The sequence below is a fragment of the Vicugna pacos genome, chromosome 7 (genome assembly GCF_048564905.1).
Source record: "Vicugna pacos chromosome 7, VicPac4, whole genome shotgun sequence".
Taxonomy (NCBI): Eukaryota; Metazoa; Chordata; class Mammalia; order Artiodactyla; family Camelidae; genus Vicugna; species Vicugna pacos.
In genome coordinates this window covers 20,326,900-20,345,709 of record NC_132993.1, presented here as the reverse complement: position 1 = coordinate 20,345,709, position 18,810 = coordinate 20,326,900, and the positions used below count along the sequence as shown (strand labels likewise).

General features: G+C 37.3%; 1 protein-coding gene across 2 annotated transcripts in view; it reads right to left on the bottom strand.

Moving 5' to 3' along the window:
- UBE2H (ubiquitin conjugating enzyme E2 H) overlaps positions 1-18,810 on the bottom strand; it is a 90,984-nt gene that overhangs the window by 13,072 nt on the left and 59,102 nt on the right. The window contains exons 4-5 of one of the 2 annotated variants that reach the window (XM_031674134.2): positions 7,713-7,752; positions 6,339-6,391 (exon numbers count right to left, since the gene is read on the bottom strand). The exons of the other annotated variant lie outside the window; for it this stretch is intronic. Coding sequence (XP_031529994.2) covers positions 6,339-6,391; positions 7,713-7,752 — 93 coding nt within the window. The remainder of the gene's footprint in view (positions 1-6,338; positions 6,392-7,712; positions 7,753-18,810) is intronic. 2 annotated transcript variants of the gene reach the window in all.

Genomic DNA, 18,810 nt, shown 5'->3' with positions numbered 1-18,810 from the left:
CTCATGTTAATCCATAGATATCTTTTAAAGACAGAATAACGTCTCATAAAGAGGGTCATGCCTGCATAAAACAAAACTCTTCCTTTCTCACACCTTTTAAAAGAGAGTATGCAATTAGCAGAATTAGTAAGAATTAAACATCTGAAGAATTTTTGCTATATTTTTTAATTTGACAATTTATATTGTCACTTCATTTAAAAGAACTTTTTTTATTCTTTTTTCCTCTATTTTTTTTTCTTTTTAAAGCCCAGTATTTTACACTTGTTATTTCCCCTTCTCCCCACAGAGGGGAGGAAGGTTATTAGGTTTTATCTGCATTTATTTATTATTATTATTTTTTAAATGGAGGTACTGGGGATTGAATCCAGGACCTTGTGCATGCTAAGCACACTCTACCACTGAGCTATACCCTCCCCTCAGCAATATTCATGACAGATATACTTAATCTCACCACTGACAGCATTACAGGCTTTTAAGTATTCCAAGCTAAAAACAGGTACTCCTGTTTTATATGTAGGAAGGAGGACTGTGAAAGACACAGGGTACTAAAGCCTGGAGGAATACCAGATACATACCTTGAAGTGCCAGATCACCAGGTCACCTATCAGAGGTATGTAATTTCAGAACACAGAACATTTTAAAGAATTCCACTTACTGAGAAAATCCTCTCTCACCCACTGCCTAACTGCAACTCCCTCCTCCCAATGTATTTAAACTGTAGAGATCTGCAAGAGGAAATGAATGCTACTACACCGATCAGAATGAAGAAAACAGGCTCTTGTACATCAAAAACGCTTGCCATGTCAATCTCAAAACACTTCCCACCTTACTTAGGTGTACTTTAGAGGTCATTCATCCTAGTTTAAACCTGGTATGATCCTGACTACCTTAAAAAAGTGCAAGCTAAACCACAGTAATAGGATTTGTTATTATCCTTCTAGAAATGAGGGCAGTTAATGTATAATTAGCTAGTTGGGTATTCTTACAGTCATACTAAAACTCATTATTAAAGTTTTATATTACTAGACAATAATTTAGTTTGTCTTTAATGTCAGAAAAAAACAAGATGCAATTATAAAATAAGTGGCCATGCTTGGGGGAAAGGCTTTCCTTACACATAGTGATGACAAACAAACGAAGAGAAAACAAATCCATATAATCACAACTGAGCTCTGAAACTACAGCTCCAAAGAAAAGAACACAGCTGTGGCTGTCCTTCAGGGCCATACCCTGGTTCATGTCCCACGATCCACAAGGCCTGAACCACTCCACGGTTCTAGTGCTGAACACCAGTGAATGTGAATTTGGTGTTTTTAATGAATTTCCACTAAGTTGTTCAACCCAGGAAGTCTCCATTTTTCTGTGTACAGCTAATTAAACTCTTGGGCCACGTACCAACACCAAATCTGAATATCTAAAAGCAGACAAAGGAGGTGGATCACGGAGCTAGCAAGCACTGTTCAAATCATCAAATCTAAAACTCAGCGTATTTCTTCTTTATCTACTACAGCTATTTCTCCCATAGCACTAGAAAGAAACTGCTCTACCTGGCCTCTTTCTAGGAGACTCATAATGACATCCAGCTGTTCCAAAAGTAGGATGATGTTTGTGAGATTCCAACATGGATGGATCAATACTGAGTTCTCAAGCCTGTTCAAACATTAGTTGTTGGCCAATCAATCATCCATGCAGATAAATGTATCTCTTGTCTGTATAACTACACTAAAATGTCTAGAAACATTGCTAGCAAACACTAATGCAACATAAAGCATTATTTTAAGATATAGTTACCCTCAGCCAAAATCTGAATTGTTTAGAAAGATTCACTGGCTACCTAACTAAAAAGAGGGACGTAATAACAACTTATTTCCAACATGGAGAGGCCTAAATTCACTTAGCAGTTTAAAATCATTAGGCCACAGTACTATTAAATGAGTTTATGACTTAAAATGTTTCTGAATGCCTAGTAAAAAAAAAAAAAGCAGCTTCTCTTGTCTAATTCCAATCTCAAAGTCCCTGAAGCATTCCTTTTGTTGCAGTCAACTTCATTTGTCTGTTATTGACTCCTCAGATGACTTGAGGGGAAGTAATTTCCAAAATGTTGATTTTTCTCACTGGCAAAATAAGAGGAGTATCCACTCCATTGGCTAGCAACCCTAAGGGTGAGAATAAAATTATAAACTGCTCAATTTCATAAGAAAATTGTCTTCCATATTACTTGTCCACAACTTAATCCACAAAACAGGTAATTTACAGAGTCAGTCGAGAAATGAGTAAAATGACTGGCAAGAGAAGCACAATTTGCGAGGGTCGAGTTATGTGTGGCCCAGAAGGGCAGCAGGGAAACTGAAGGTGCATTGCAGTGAAGGTGTTTCCAGGAGTGTGGGCTAAAAACACAACTATGGATAAACTATATTTCAGAGTAAAGAGGAAAACAGAAGGGGATCTTATAAAGCTACCTATGACTTGATGAACTTTCCTTTCATCAGCCTTTAAAATTACAGTTGCTTCTGAAACTGAAATCTAGATCCCCTTGGCTGAATTTTAAGTTTTCCAGAGCTTTTATCATTGCTGTCTGGAAGAGCAGGAAGGGATATTTAAAAAAAAAAAAAAAAGAAGTGAAAAAAGATGTTATCATCCCAGAAGCCAAAATGAATCAATTTTGTGATGGCATCTGCTACTTTCCTTTTAACGTCACAAAGAGTAACAATAGAAACTTTATACTCAATAGATAACTTTATATTGATGACAAACATCTTTACAAAATTAACCATATTACCCACTATAACTAGCTCTCTTACACGGTTAAATAACATAAAATTAAAAATTACTGGGTGATTAAACTACAAGTATACCAATTCTGAGCTTCTGAATGAACAAACTGCATGTACACTTGGCAAAGGAAAACAGGAGGAGAACAGAAGCAATGAGTCAAATGGGCTGCCAGAAATCAATTTTCTTTTTCCGGGTGGTGGTGGTGGAGGTAAAGAACAGAGGACTAAATTTGCTATAAACATAAACATGGTTTATTATCAGGTTATGATGAGTATAAAGCTGAGATTTCAACTGGGAATTGCTGTTATAATAAAAAAATACGAATATCTATTGCACAGTACATGCCCTGCAGCAAAGTTAATTGCAGGAAATTTCACAAGTAACTCCCTGCTCCCTACCATATTATACAGTAGAGGTGTTGGAACAAGTTTTAGTTACCAAGCTAAGCCTTCTGCTTTTCAGTTGAATATTCGTGTTAACTTGCCAATTTTCTCCTATTAGTTGTTTCATATTAAATTAATTTTTTTGTCCTTTGAACTAAAATTCTCTCAAGAATCACAGCAGGAAATTGAATGATTCAAAATTCACCAATTATGAACTAACCTTCGATGCCAGAGGGTTTAGCAGCTTGCAATAAAAATTCAGTTTAGATCTCAAGATCAGATAGGTCTAAAAGAAACTTCAAGGTTATTTGAAGCAACCCTTTCTACCAGTACATTCACATAAATTGTATTTACCTGTTCCTAAAACTTTCCATGAAAGAAATATTGAATTTTCTTGAGGAATAGTTTGGGTTTGTGCAAAATGTCAAAACAATTCTCCCATGCTGAGTATAATTTTGACTACACTCTAAAAATATTTTCTCTGTGGTTTCCTAAACTTACCTGTGTGTCCGTGCTCTTGTATTATGAACACTTATCGGTAACTCATACACATGTAACATGGAAATCAAAATTCGCTTTGACCAATGTGGTTTAATTCTTGTTACTTACTAAATGCTTTGCAAGGTAATACAAGAACATATTCTAACATTTTATAGATGTGATGAAACCTTAAGTCATGTTGGCCTTTCGCTTCAAAGTCTATTGTGAACCTCATACACCTGCTGGCGGGAATGTACAATAGTACTGCTTTGAAAAAAGGTCAGTTCCTCAAATGGTTAAACAAAGCTGCCATATCATCCAGCAATTCTATGCCTAGGTACATACCCAAGAGAAATGAAAACATAGGTCTACATAGAAACTTGTGCACAAATATTTATAGAGGTACTATCCATAATGGCTAAAAAGGTGTAAACAATCCAAATTATGACCTGACAGATAAAAATGACATCCGTACAATGCAGGATTATTTGGCCATAAAAAAAGAAAGAAGTGTTGATACATGCTACAACATTGATGGATGCTGAAAACATCATATGAAATGAAAAAAAGTCACAAAAGTGCATGTATTGTATAATTCCATTTATAAGAAATGTCCAGAATAGGCAAATCTATACAAACAGAAAGTAGGTTAGTTGTTGCCTAGGGCCCAGAGATAAGGGGTTGACAGCTAAAGGGTACAGGGTTTCCTTTTGAGGTGATGAAAATGTTCTATGATAACAATGTGGTAATGGTTGTACATAACTGAATATACTAAAAACTACCTAAATGGCATATTTTACATATGTGAATTATAATTTAATAAAACTGTTATTTTTTTAAAAGTGTTCTGAGACGTGAAGTACTTGAAAATAAGCAAACCTCTTCCACAAAGCTTTTCTGGTCAATAGTAAAAGAATTAGTTAAACTAAAATCCAATTTACTTTATTGTAATTGGAACCAGCTTGCAGTATTTCCTTATGTATATTTCTAAAATGTGAATGCAATTTAAGAAAACACATCATTACATCAGATATTCCAGGCAGCCTGCCATAAGATATTTTTACCAAAAATATCATCTTAAAAGGAATCCATTTAATCAATCTCAGAGTATATGTTCTTTCTTGTCACCTCATCTCCTCATAAGCTGTTGTTTCCTTAAAATGCTCATGTTAATAACAGTACTGGGCATGATCAATTCACTCATTAATTCAACAAATATCTGAACCCTTACTGCATACTAGCCACTGTTTTAGGCACTTGCCCACACATGCACACTTATACGAGAGACAAAGTCCCTGCTCTTGTGGAGCTTACAATCCGATAGAACAAGCTAAATAATAAACAAATTTTAGGGTTTTTCAAAGAGGGTGCTGTGCTATGGAGGGGTGTTATTTTAAATGGAATGTCTAGGAAAGGAGGCTTCTCTGAGGAAGCATGTTTCAGATGAGAAAAGAAGGTGCCAGGCACACAAAGATCAGGGATAGTAACTCCAGGCAGAGGAAATAACTCCTGAACGAATCAGGAGGAGAGGGGGATAAAAAGAATTAACTGTGTGCTGTGGGTGATCAGCCTTACTTTGTGATTCTCACGCACCGTCCTAGTACAAGGTGACTCGTAGACTGGATGGAATAAGGGGTCTTGAGTACCTTAAAGATCACTAAAAGGTCTCGTAACTCTTCAACGAAAGACAGCCATCTGTGGTTAACCCTGACCTGAAGTGATTCCCTCTCCCGTACCTCTCAGCAACCGCTTGTTGTCTGGGCCACTCATTCTTACACACACTGGTGTGAGACACCGTGCTGGGAGTGCGAGGACTTAAACACAAATCAGATGGGCATCCTGACAGCCTTTAGGGCAGGAAATAATCCAGTAGCACAAAAGATGTAGGTGCAAACAACGAACATAAGGTAGAAAGTAAAAGCAGGCCACAAGAAAAAGAGCTATAAAATGTAGGCATGTCCAGAGATTACTTCCATCTGGAGCATCAGGGAACGCTTCATGGGGTAGGGGCATGAGAGCATGGAGAGTCTATGAAGCCCGAGGACTTGGACACGTGGAGAGGACAGACAGATTTGTTGTATCCCTAATTGACTTTAAAAATATTTAGAAGTATTTTTAGCTCCCCAACCAAACTGGGGAGCTCATGGGGAGAAAGTCTAATACAATCTCTCTCTCTGATCTCAATTTATGTGTTAATTCACTGCTAAGAGGTGAGATGTCAATTTCAGAACTGAAGGTAAGGCTAAATTATTCTTTGCTTCATAATGAAGTTTTGACCTTTGAAACAGATGATCCCCCAAACCTCCTAATATATCATCTCATTTCACAGGGACATTCTTAAGAGTTTTTACAAAACTAAAAGGCATTACAGATAAACATGTATACAGTGTGCTTTGGAATACACATGTATTTGGAATACACAAATATATAAAATGTTTGCATATGTATTTATGTGTCTCCATATGTGTATCACTATACCTTTATTTCAGAATCTTACAAGATGATTGTAAACTTCCACTGCTAACCCGAAGTTTGTACTCATGAGAAAATACTTCTTTCACTGATCAAATTTTCCCACCAGGACTTCAAAATCCCTTCCCATTCCCAACAAAACATCTTAAACCAGAGAAGAAAATCCAAACAACATTTTTTTAGGCAGTGTCTCAACATCTCTAAAAAATATTCCATGGCCAAACTCACCATAGAGAGCTGTCCAAGTTTGATTAATTACATCTAGACACACAGTTCCTGACCTGAAACAGATGGAAAGAACGGCATTTTTTTAAAAATTAGAAAGTTAGTTGCATATATCTGGCAACTAATTTTATTATCAGGAAAAATATTTTTATTAGTTCATATTAAAAAACCCCCAAAGAATCCCAGTTGGGGAAAGTATGAGGAAGAGCAGACTATATACAAGGTCTTAAGTGTCTCCTTACAGATTGAAAGGGAAAAACCGTAACTACACAACGGAGAAACCAGACAACACCTTAACCAGGTGGTCAGAATTAACACAGGTATCAGGACAGAGAGACTGTGTGCCTCTGAACAGGACACCCTGAAGAGGACACAATCTCACTGTGTGGTTTTCTCACCTTAAACGCAGACTCTGAACCTTAGAAGGAAAAATCACACAAACCCAAACTGAGAGACATCTATACAATAACTGGTCTTTATTCTTTAAAAATTTTATAAAAAGGTGAGGAACTGTTCCAGGTTAAAGTAGTTTAAAGAAACACGGCAACTAAGTGTAATACATGATACTGGACTGGATCCTTTAATAAACGAAAAAAAAAAGGTGCTAAAAAAGTACATAACTGGAATATGGCAGCAGATGAAAAAGTACTGCATTAATACTCAGTTCCTGAATCTGAGGACGATACTGTGGTTACATAAGAGAACATCTCTGTCATTAGGATGACTGATACAGGAAAGCATTAAAGGACAATGGGGTGTGATGTATATGTAAAACCTACTCTCACAGTTCGTAATACTTCACATGTACATGCATGTGGATAATACCAAAATTTAGTGGCACGAGAAAGAAAAACTGCAGGACAAATAATGTCTTCTAAACAGCACTGGAAGTGCAAAGTGGGAGGCATTAGTATCACATTTTTAAATATCACTAATAAAATGTCAGAAGAAAGGGACAATTAAGATTCATTAACTGAAATCAAACTACTTATTCATGTTTGCTTTACTCTCAAGAATTGAGAAATACTTTAAGGGCTGAAAATAATAATCTGTAAGCTGAAAACAGATCTCTGAATTGTGTCTATACAAAGAGAATGGAGAGTGGAATATTACAAATGTTAGCTGGGTATCAAGGGAAATGATGGACCCATCCATGACAATGGAAAAATCCAAGCAGTCCAACAGTAGATTCTGAACTAAGTGGTTTAGAATATCATATTCCCGGAATTCCACAGTTTAAATGACCATTCTTACAGTTCTATCTGTTGATAAAATCCAAAAAGGTAACTGAGGCTTTTTTTTTATAATGAAGAGAGAGATGAACTCTAATCAAGAGTGGTTGCTGCTAAGTTTTAAACATTTTAAATAGTTACTTACGCTTCATCAATGTTGGGATGGAAAATTTTATTCATGAATCCTGTAAAAAGAGATGTTCATTAGCAGCAAAAAGTATCCAGAGAATTACCAGTTTTAAAGTATTTCAGTGCTGGAAACAATTTCAGTAGTAGAAAAGGTGATGGTACCCGTAACTCATTACTTTCAATTTTAGATCTTTGTTTACTGGTAAGAACATACTCCCCTGACAGTGTCGCTTAAAGTACACCAGAGTTCTATTAATCAAATGAGCAAAACTCTAGTGAGAGCAATGCGGCTTCTAATACAAAAACGTCATTAAAAGAAACTGTTTTCTGAGCTATGGAGGTACTTGCCAAGAAGATGTATAGTACTAAATGGCTTATAACTAGTGCCATGATAAAAAGTTAAGCTACTCTTGACTTCCCTTCCAAAAGTTTTATTGTTCAACTTCTAAATGTGGAGGTTCTGCATTTGAACTTCTCCTTCTGTAGCTCAGTTACTGGCATCATTCTGCTATACCGTGTGCAGAACATGAATGAAGCTGTTGAAACGCTAAAGAAGTTCTCTTCCAAACCACAAATGATTGCATAAGAATAGTGACCAAAATATTTCCTTTAATTTTATAGTCTATTCATTCCAGGAAACCCAGTTTTGATTAAAATTGGGGCAACCAAGAAATTAGGCAAAGAGTTAAAAAAAATTCCATAGGATGGCTATATCTGTCAGAGATTCAAGTTTTTTTATTTGTTCCTAGAAAAACAAGTATATATATATGTATATACATACACATACTTTTAAACAAATATATTGACATTTAAATTCCAAGGAGAAATTAATTTATTTTCTAACTTAAAACTAGTGATTTAATCAGTCTGTGTATAAACAAATGACAACATGCTAAAGCAGAGATCCACTGTCAAAGCTGTCACTTTGTCATCTTTATCACCTCACTTCCTTTTACAACTTCCTCATTCTGTTCCATCCTTTGAATAAATTGAAGTTCTTTACTAAAGCGCCCATCACTATGTCCCAATCCCACCCTCACCCCTTCACCTCACATAGGTTCTCTTTCATTCATTCAAAATATGTTTGGTCAACACCTATGTGTCAGGCACAGTGTTTATTTTGGGTACAAAACCAAATAAGACAGAATACTCTTCTGGAGGAGGTCACTGGAACAGTGGGACAAGAGACATGAAGAAATAACTGCAATGTGCACAAAGAGGTGACTGACAGTCGGGGTAGCACATTTGGGGAGAGGAAGGTGTCAGGAAAGATGCAGACAAGTGGCATCAAAGGAGGATCCTCAAGGATGAGGTGACAGTGGTCATCTCTGAAAATCTAAGAAAATTCTCTAGCTTAGAAAATGAGGCTAAGACTATGAAATCTGAGGTATTTCCAGTCTCACTTGCTCTAGCCACTCCAAGTACTAACCAGGCTTCTAACTTTTGTTTTTTTAATCTTTTGTGTTGAAATAGCTTAATGTTTTATCCTCTAACATCAAGAGAGGCCTATGCCATGTTTAAATTACTCTGATGCAAAAAGACTTGTGCCCAATTACTATTTCATACTAATTTTACCATAAAGATGTTTCAAAGTCTGTATTTAAAAGGTATGTGTTTCTGAAGAGATTATACTTAGCCAATGGAAACTTTCATGTCTTAATATTAAGAGAAGAAAAAACAGAATAAAAATTCTATGTAACCCTAGAAAAGCACTAACACACATGTCCAAGAAGATTCACAAGGATATCTGTTGCAGCATTGTTTAAAAAAGCCAAGAACCAAATTCAACCCCATCAACAAGGGACTGGAGCAACTTGTAGTACATCCATATACTGGGAGTCCCACACAGCCAAGATAGTGAACTAGGTCAGTACGTATCAAATTGGATACAGCCAAAGCTGAGGGGGGAAAATAAGTTACAAAATGATGTATTTATAGCATGATACCATTTACATAAACTAAAACAAAGCAACACTACATATTCTCTATGGTAACAAGTATAGAAAACTGTGCTGGACCAACTTAAACCAAATTTACAAGAGTTAATTACTTCAGTGAGGGTGCAGGGCCAAGGTCATGGTGGGAAAAGGGAACAGAATGAGAAACGGTGATCAAAGAATTTATCTGTAAAACTATATTCCTTTAAAAAAGAGATACTGCTTGCTTTGGCAGGACATATACTAAAAAGAGATAATGTGCTTGTATATTATTTGCTCTGCTTAAAAAAAGTGTGTATGTACACATAGATAAAAAAGTGGAAGCAAACATGTACAGCTATTAATAGCACTTAATTCTTGGTGGGAATATTTTCTCTGTTATCCTTTTCAAACCACTCCCACTCCTATACCAGAAGCAGGAGCACAGCAATGGAAAAAGGCTGCAAGGAAACAAGCGTCAGCAGTAGTCAACTCTGAGAGACTCTCCCATAATTTCTTCTACTACTATTCTTCTGACTTTCCAAAATTTCTATAATGTGTAATTTTAATAGTTGGAAAAAACTTTCAATTGAAAAATTATGAATAGCAGCAATCACTCTAAAGTAGACCTAATTATACATAGGTTATCTAGTGCTAAACCCATCTAAGGAAGTCACTAAAATCAGCTATTTTATTTGAGATCTCATATCTTAAACACTCTTGTTTAAATAATACTAATTCGTTACAAAAGTCAGAAGATCCTCAGGTTATAAAGTCTGCAGTCTTCAAGGTTAGATACATATAGGAATGTACTGTTATTACAACAGCCCAGAAACTTCCTGATGAGTGGGAAACATTAATGTTGCTACTATATGGGTTTAATTTAGGGACTTGTTCTATTATGCAAAACATATTTTGCTTGAAGCTACAATTAAGAACTTGAAACTCATTCTTGATACTTAAAATCCTGCCCCTGATAAGAATTCTCATAAGTAATATCAAGTGAAGCAACCTTGTCTATGGCAAAAGTTCCCAATACGGCCTCCAGGTTAAGAATGACCTGGAAAGTTCTTTAGAAAACAAAAGTGCTCTGTTAAGAGAAGGTGGCAAGTTTTCTGGAGGAAAACACAGAAAAGAAGGGGACCTGGAATAGGAATGCTGAGGTGGGAGCTGCATCTTTAAATAGGATGGGGAGGGAGAGCCTTACTGAGAAGGTGGCTCAATTTGAAGGAGGTGAAGGAGTCATTCAGCATCTGGGGGGAGAGTGTGTACAAAGCATGAACAGCCAAGTGCACCGTGCATCATGAGTCTGCTTGATGTGTTTGAAGACCAGCACAGAGACTAGTGAAACTGAAGTGGAATGAATATGGAGAAGACAAGAAGTGAGGTCAGAGAGGTGGTGAGCATTTGTGGTCTTATTAAGGATGCTGGCTTTCATTCTGAGGGAGGTGGCAAGCCAATGAGACTGCTGCTAGAACATCGACATACAAATCCTTTAAATTTTTGTGTTTGTTTTTAACAACAGGCTTATCTCCAAAACAAAAGGCTAATCAGGAAACAGCTCAATCAGGTCACAGCACCTCAGTGCTGGGGAATGGCAGATCTCAAGGAAAACAGAATGGGCCGTCTCTTCTACAGTAAGAATAAGCTTCAATAATCTGTTGTCACAGGGAACCTCAAAGGCATAAGCAAACAGCTATGGTGAAGAGAGCTTTAAATGTTTATCAGAACTGTCTCTGAAAGATTAAGGAGATTACATTTGGAATCAATATAGTTTCCACACTGTTTCCAGTTAAATCTAGACTTTTGGTTTGGTTGAGTCCAAGACTGCATAATAAAGAGGGCCAAAAAGGGCTTAGTAAACATATTCTCTAGCAATAAATGGGTTGGAGCCCAGTCCCCAGTGCCCCTGCTAAATATAAAGCCCCATCTGAGCTCTGAGACAGAGGGCAGACCCGCACTGGAAAGAGGAAAGTACTAATAGGAACTTGGCTACTAGTCCCAACTCTATTAACTGCAGGCCTTGAGCAGGTCACCATACTTTTGTGGCTCTGTTTCTTTACCTACAAAGAGAAATAGTTGGATTATATGATCTCCAAAATCTCCACTCTTCCTGTTTGTAAAAGGACCATCAACTCTAATATCTAGGGTTTAATAACAATAGCCAAAGCTCTGAGAATAGAGGACTTAAGGGGAAATGTAAGGCACACTTTCAGTACAGAAGTCTTCTGGAGAATATAATACAAAGCTACCAACATACTAAAATACTGCAAAGAGACACAAAACCCGCTGACTATTCCAAAGTAGGCAGAAACAGTTTATAACCTTGCCTTTGAGGAACAAGCATAGCCAGACCAATTCTACCAAAAAACAATTTCCACACTATAACCATCTCTTCCTATGCTAGGCTTTTTCAATTGTTAGAAAAATACCCAAAGCAAATAAATGGAAAGGGGCGTAAGTATCTCCTTTATATTTGTTCTTGGACAAGCTGTGGACAGCATTTCTGGCAAAGCCATTTACATTCTGGATCATGACGACAACAATGGAACTTCTGGACAAGGAGGGGAGGAGACGAAGAAAGAACAGGCTAGGAATTCAGAGAAGGAACGTTCTCAGGACTGAGCGTGTTTGCCCTGGCATGTTTTCCTTCCTTTTGGCAATGCTATCACCACACTAATGAATATGTCTGCAACAAGAGAATTTTCCCAACACTTGTTTCCATTCGACCAGGAACTATTTTGAAGATATTTTAAGAGAACATATTTTGAAAACTGTTTGTAATGGAAACATAAGTAGAAGCAGCAAGTCATTTTTAATCCACATGATTTAAGATTTTATTCACTATCAGACATTTTCTAACGATAAATCACAGTGATTTGGTCAGATAAAACTCAAAGCTCCGTTGTTTGAAATCTTTTGGGCAATTATTCTCTGACGTGGCTCAAGCTCTTGTGAAAAGGGGACAACAGGTACAAATGCTAAGCTAAAAAGTTAACCATCTCTATCCTCTATCTTTTATTAGAAGGGAATCAGGAGATTTGTAATTCTGGAGAAAGATCCAAACCATGCTTTTAGTTGATGCAAAACTATGTATCTTTAAAAATAAAAGCACAGATTATTAAAACAGGAAAATATGCCATGCTTTTTTGCTTGTTCTACTCAAATATTCAACCACTCTAGAATAGCAAATCTCCTGACCCATAGACTAATGGGCAGAGAAAGTAAATAGTGCCTTGCCGAGTCATGCTGAAAACTGGTTTTGATTTCAGCCTGTTTCTGTGTCCAATTCTGGGGCAGGGGTTTGGATCTTTACAAAGCTGTACACACTTTCAAATAACTGATAGTGTATTGATATGTAAATAAAAGAGGCAAAAATTAATTGTATTTCCCATCTCTGTTTCCTTTAATTGTGGGGATATTTTTAATGTTCAAATTTGTGGATAGAATGAAATACTTAGGGCCAGTCACCTATTCAGAAATCCTACCCAGAATAATCCTGAAGCAATGAGAGGTCAAACAAGTGACTCATGAAACAAGGTAAATCTGCCCTGAGGTAAAGGGGTGAAAAGCACCAAAGGCAAAAATGGCAGCGCTATCCCAGGCCTGAAATGAACCTGGACTGAGGCAGCTGAGGCAGATGCAATTTAATTACAAGCTTATGAATTCCTGTGAGAAAACCGTAAGTAAATACCTTAAATTATTCTGATAGTCTATCTTGAGGACAAATGCCCACATAAAGTAGATCATTCAGAATCAAACTGATTAATTCTCTATTTTTTTAAATAAATGTAATTGTTAAAAAAATATATTAAACGTTGAGTCCCATCTCCCCTAGTAGTATCTCAGACTATAAATTTTTTAAGGGCAATAACTTGGATTTCCATTCCTAGCATGCAGGAAGTGATTACAGTTAGGGTGTTGCAGCTAAAAAAGGAGTCGGGATGCTGCCAACTTCACTGGCAACAGCTTTACTGCCAGCTTTTGTGCATTAGTGCACCCTGGGATAGATTTTCATCTTACCTCAGACAGCCAGGCCCAGGCCGTGGTAGCCTGCACCCGGGCAGAAGTCTCTTCCGAGAGCTGAGCCTTTCCTACTCAGGAGAGATGGACCTGGGCCGGTCTCTTCTTGGGTGAGGAACTAAGCAAGGAGCTCACTCTCATTGCCCTGTGTCATGGGAACTTCTGAACTGATCCTGTGTGTGTTCAGGAGATCTAAACTCAACAAGGGGTCCTCTTTTCTCTCTGATAATATGGAATCTGAGGAATGGGCTGGATGGATAAGAAAAGTTCATTTATAACTCAGAGAAGGAGTGTTATCCTTCAACAGCATAACCCTCTACCAACCTAGCAAATTACCAAAACCTGCACCTTAAATCTACTCTCCTGCAGTTTTGCTTTTGGAAGATTGTAATCTCTTTCCTGTCTCCATAGTTTATCTTTCACTCTCCTGGTCATTCATATAACCACACTGAATCAGGCAGGATTTCTTTCTATGGTCAGAGCCAGAAGAGTATGGACACAACACATTGGACTTGAAATCTTGAGACCAATTTCAAATCTCTGCCATTTATTACACAAAGTCGTGGTTAAAAGCTCAGGCTCCAGTCAGACTGCCTAAGTTCCACTGTGAGCCTTGGGCAAGTTAGAGCTACTGAATCTCTTCGCCTTTCTGATTCCTTATTCATAAAGCTAGGCTAAATAATGGTAACCACACATCACAGGACTATCATCAAGATTAAGCGAATATACGCACATCATTTGACCAGTAACTGGCAAACAGTAAGCACTCAGTGATGTTACTACAGCTAACGAGCTCAGGCAAGTAATTTCATCTACTTTCCTCATCCTAAAAACAAAAATATCTGCCCCTACATATTCATCTCTTAATCCTTTAGGAATTGTCAAGAGTACTAGAAGATACTTTGATTATTGGGATATTAGGGCCTTCTTTATATAACTGTATCACACTGGAAATAGAAAATACAGTTACTCTAATATTTATTATTCAAGAGACCATTCCGATTCCATTTGGTATAGGGAAAAAACACTAGACTGGAAGCCAGAAGGCAGACTCTGCAACTAGTCAGTAGTAATATATCTCCGCCTTCCTGCGTCTCATTTTTACCAACCTTAAAATAAGGGAACTGGATGATATAATCTCCAAAGTTCCTTTCAGCAAAATGGTTTTCACCAACACCAAGAATGTGAATAAATCTTCAACTGTGTGAACAAGCTTCTCCAAGGAAACTAAAATATTACTGTTATTTGTTTTTAAAAGAATTTCAGTTTGAAGAAAAATGAAGCTAAGGATGTATGTTTTCATTATACCTCCAATCCTAAAGGGGAAGGAATGAATTTAATGCCTAAAAGATGTCAGAATGAATAACCAACTTTTAAAAGCTGGAGGTCACCTACTACAGTTAAAGTAGGAACTAACCCAAACAGCAAGGTAGGTGGAATTTTTATACAGCAAATAGAAAGATTATACAATAATGAATTGCCAAAGGCAGAATTAAAATCGACATAATGACCCGGCTTCAAGAAGGAAATGGACAAATCTTCTCATAGAAGCAAGCAAAGGCAAGGTTACCCCTTAGAGGTGGCCTGGGGATGGAAATGAAAGCCAACTGATACTTTTACTCTGGCTACATAGCAAGATGAAGCTGAATGAATGTACATATTAGACTGCTAACAAGGGGTTTTCTTTTTTTTTTTTAAGGGGTTTTTCATTGATAAGGTCATTTTGACCCCTGGCTTCTCCCATCACTGAGAACTTCCGCACCCAGCTCCAAAGTCTCTCCTCCACCAACTACTTCCTGTCTGTCATTTTTAGTGACATTACCACACTCCTGACACCCTGGCCTCTCAGTTCCTTCAGCTTCTCCTCAATGATCTTTCCTCTGTTCTATTTCATTCACACTCCTAGGATATACCTTGAACTTTCTCATCTCTACAAATAGCTTCACTTTCAAAATTGCAAACTCACCCACCAGTCTCCTATCTTTGTCAAAGAGCTTCTCACCCTAAAACAATCCTTTCAACTGTGAACTCTAATCCACTAACCCTCCCTCTTTCTTCCTACCTACCACCCTTCTATTTTCCCTATTTCTTACTAGGTTTAAGAGCCATTACCATCACCTCTTTCTAGCAATCCTCTGCAAATCTCCTGCCCTCTCCCACCAAAACTCCCATCGACAACTGGGGGAAACCAATCATTCACAATTCCCTATACTTGAATTTGAGGGTGCCACTAAGTAGGCACTCACTCACTCATTCATTCATTAACTCATTCAATAAATATTCTCCTACGAAACAGGCAATGTATCAGGCCCTCAGTTGGGGAGGACTGTTAATAAAACAGACCCAGGGACTGCTTTCATGGAGTTTGTATTTATTGGGCTGGCAGGGAAGAAAGACATAAATAAGTAAACAAATATACCAACTTTAAAAAGTATGCTCTATAAACTTTTGTGGATTCAACATCTCCTATAATTTTCCCCTCTCCTTTCTCTAGTAGCTTGCTCCTCCTCCTCCAATGACTTGAACATTTTACCATTATTCTGCAAATCTCCCATTCCCTTTGGTCCTCCATGTCTCACTTTGACCTGAGAGCCCTGTCAATTTTCTTTGGAAAAATGGGTACCAATTGGTAGGATCCCTCACTTTGCCCAACAAAATCCTCCCCCCATACGTGCTCATTCCTCCTTCCTTAAGAGTTCGCTCAAATGTTCATGGCCTTCTCAAGTACCAATCTTCTATTTGTGTTCTGATCTTGTCCCTTCCTACAGTCTCAAAGGCACACTGCTCCTCTAATCCTCCCCTTGACCTCTGGCATCACCAAGGTTTCCCTCTTTTCTAGACAACTCCCTAAAACAAGCATATAAACATGCTACAGAAACTCCTATTCAAATAAAATAAAATAAAAAACAAAGCCTCCTTTTTTATCTTCCTCTAGGTACCAGCCTTGTGTGTATGCTTTCCTCAATATAGCTAGATTTCTTCAAAGCAATGTGTATCTACATACACCAGAGTTTTTTAACTTTGGCCGTTTGATCCAAACCACTAGTATCTCTACTCTTTTCCCATAACAGCAGAGTGATGACTGAACCTGTTTAAAACATTGTAATGACTTTTTCCCATTACACTAAAAATAAAACGCAACCTGGCTTACCAAGCCCTACAGGACCTCACCCTGCCTACTGCTTGGACCCTTCCCATGTCGCACTCTCCTCCCAGCCTCATCTCTCTTCCTTAAGCACACTAAGCTCCTGTCTTGGGGTCTCTTTACAACTTCTTCTACCTGAAATGCTCTCATTCCTGATCTTGGAGAATCAGGGCTGGCTTTTATTCCCTCTTCATTTAAACTTCTGCTTAAATTTGCTTTGTCAGGGAAGACCTTCCTGAATACCTAACCTAAGGTAGTGATTATGTCAATTCTATCACATCAATTCTCTGCATAAAGCTATCAGACAGTTTAAATTTTGCTTTATCCCCACCCCTCCCACCACCAAGAATGTAAGGGTCACAAGAGCAATTTTTTCACTTTTATATTCCTAGCACCTAGAATGATCCCCTGCACACAGCTGGTATCCAATGTATTTGTGGAGCTCATTAGAAGAAATGATGTAAGACGAATCCATTTTCTGAGAAAGCAGGTTCTACCTCAGCTGCCAGACATAATCATTTAAAAAAAATCTACCCTGAAAAAATTATATTTTCAGAATACCAGTAAAAAGAGAAATTTTAACAATGGCTTACATTCTCAATGCATTATCTAAAAAAATTTTTTTAATGAAATTTTTCTACTAGAACCTTGTTTCTCTCTACTGGTATTCAAAAGACATATTGTGCTTGCTTCGGCAGCACATATACAAAAGATATAGATCACTACACAGTAACAATTACTTAACTGTTTGAAACAGAATCTAAATTTAAACCCAAGGTCATGAAAGTAGAGAAGTGTATCAGTGATCTTAATGGAATTTTGCTTCCTCAGTCTAAGAATTCATGCTATTTGTGGAAATTCAGTAGTTCAAGTAGGTCTTTGTTAAATGACTAATCCAAAATCTCTCATGAATGACACACTCCTCTCTACTGGAAATCCTGGTCCACCCCTGACTAAACACTGCTCACTTAAGTTACTCACACTAGTTCCTGAGGGAGTAATCGTACAATGTTTCCATCTAGGAAGACACAAAATAAAATGGTAAATATTCTAAGCCCTATAGTTAGTTTAGTCATACCATATTATAAAACTCCCTTCCAAAATATTGTGAAGTTATTTCTGGTCATAGTGAAATAAAAAATGCATAATGCCAGAAGAGTCTGCTATTTCATCAATGAAAAAGGTTAAATCACTTCCCTTAATCGCTAGCATAAGTAAAAAGAATATGGTATACTGATTATCAGAATATCTTTTAATTAAGAACCAATGGCAGATTGAGAAATTTAGAAAGAACTCTGACAGGTTATCTAGTCTAGTTTCCTTTAGAATAGAATGACCCAAAACCATCCTATTCAGATGATAGCCTTTACAATTAGGTCAGACTGTTGGTAAAGCTCAATATAGCATTCTAACTTTTGTTATTGTCCGTGACTCTTTCATTTTCTCTCTGTTTACTCCAATGGGTTTGGCTAGTGCTTGGCCAAAATTCCACTGCATAATGAGTTTAGTTTTTTTTCCTGGCCATTCTATCAACAAACCATTGAGTGGTCTGTCCAGAATCTTGTTCTCAACCAACCATCCCTCTTACACAACTCAGTTTTGGTATCATCAAATTGCAATCCAGACACATTGCATATAGCTTGCTCCTGGGAGAGTGAGGGTCCTCCTCACTTAACATTGAGATATACAGAGGTAGTATTTCAAAAGTTGGTTTCTAGACTTGTCAGCTGGTTCTTACAACAGTTTTGTCTATTTTAAAAAAAGTATAAATGGTGAGAGAGTTCCCAGGTTGGTATTAAGGCTATTTACAAAAGATTCTAAAATACACTATAGTTCTATCTGACATTAGTAGAATTCATGTCTATTAATATACTAGCCAGTAATCACTTAAAAATAAGATTAAGCAACAACTTTTAAATTTTCTCTGGAGTGCTAGAGACTTCAAGGTACTTTCAAGACCTTTAGAGGCTGAAAGCCTGAAATCTAGTATTTTAGGTCTGTACCTTACTAGAAGATGTAATTCCCCCTGC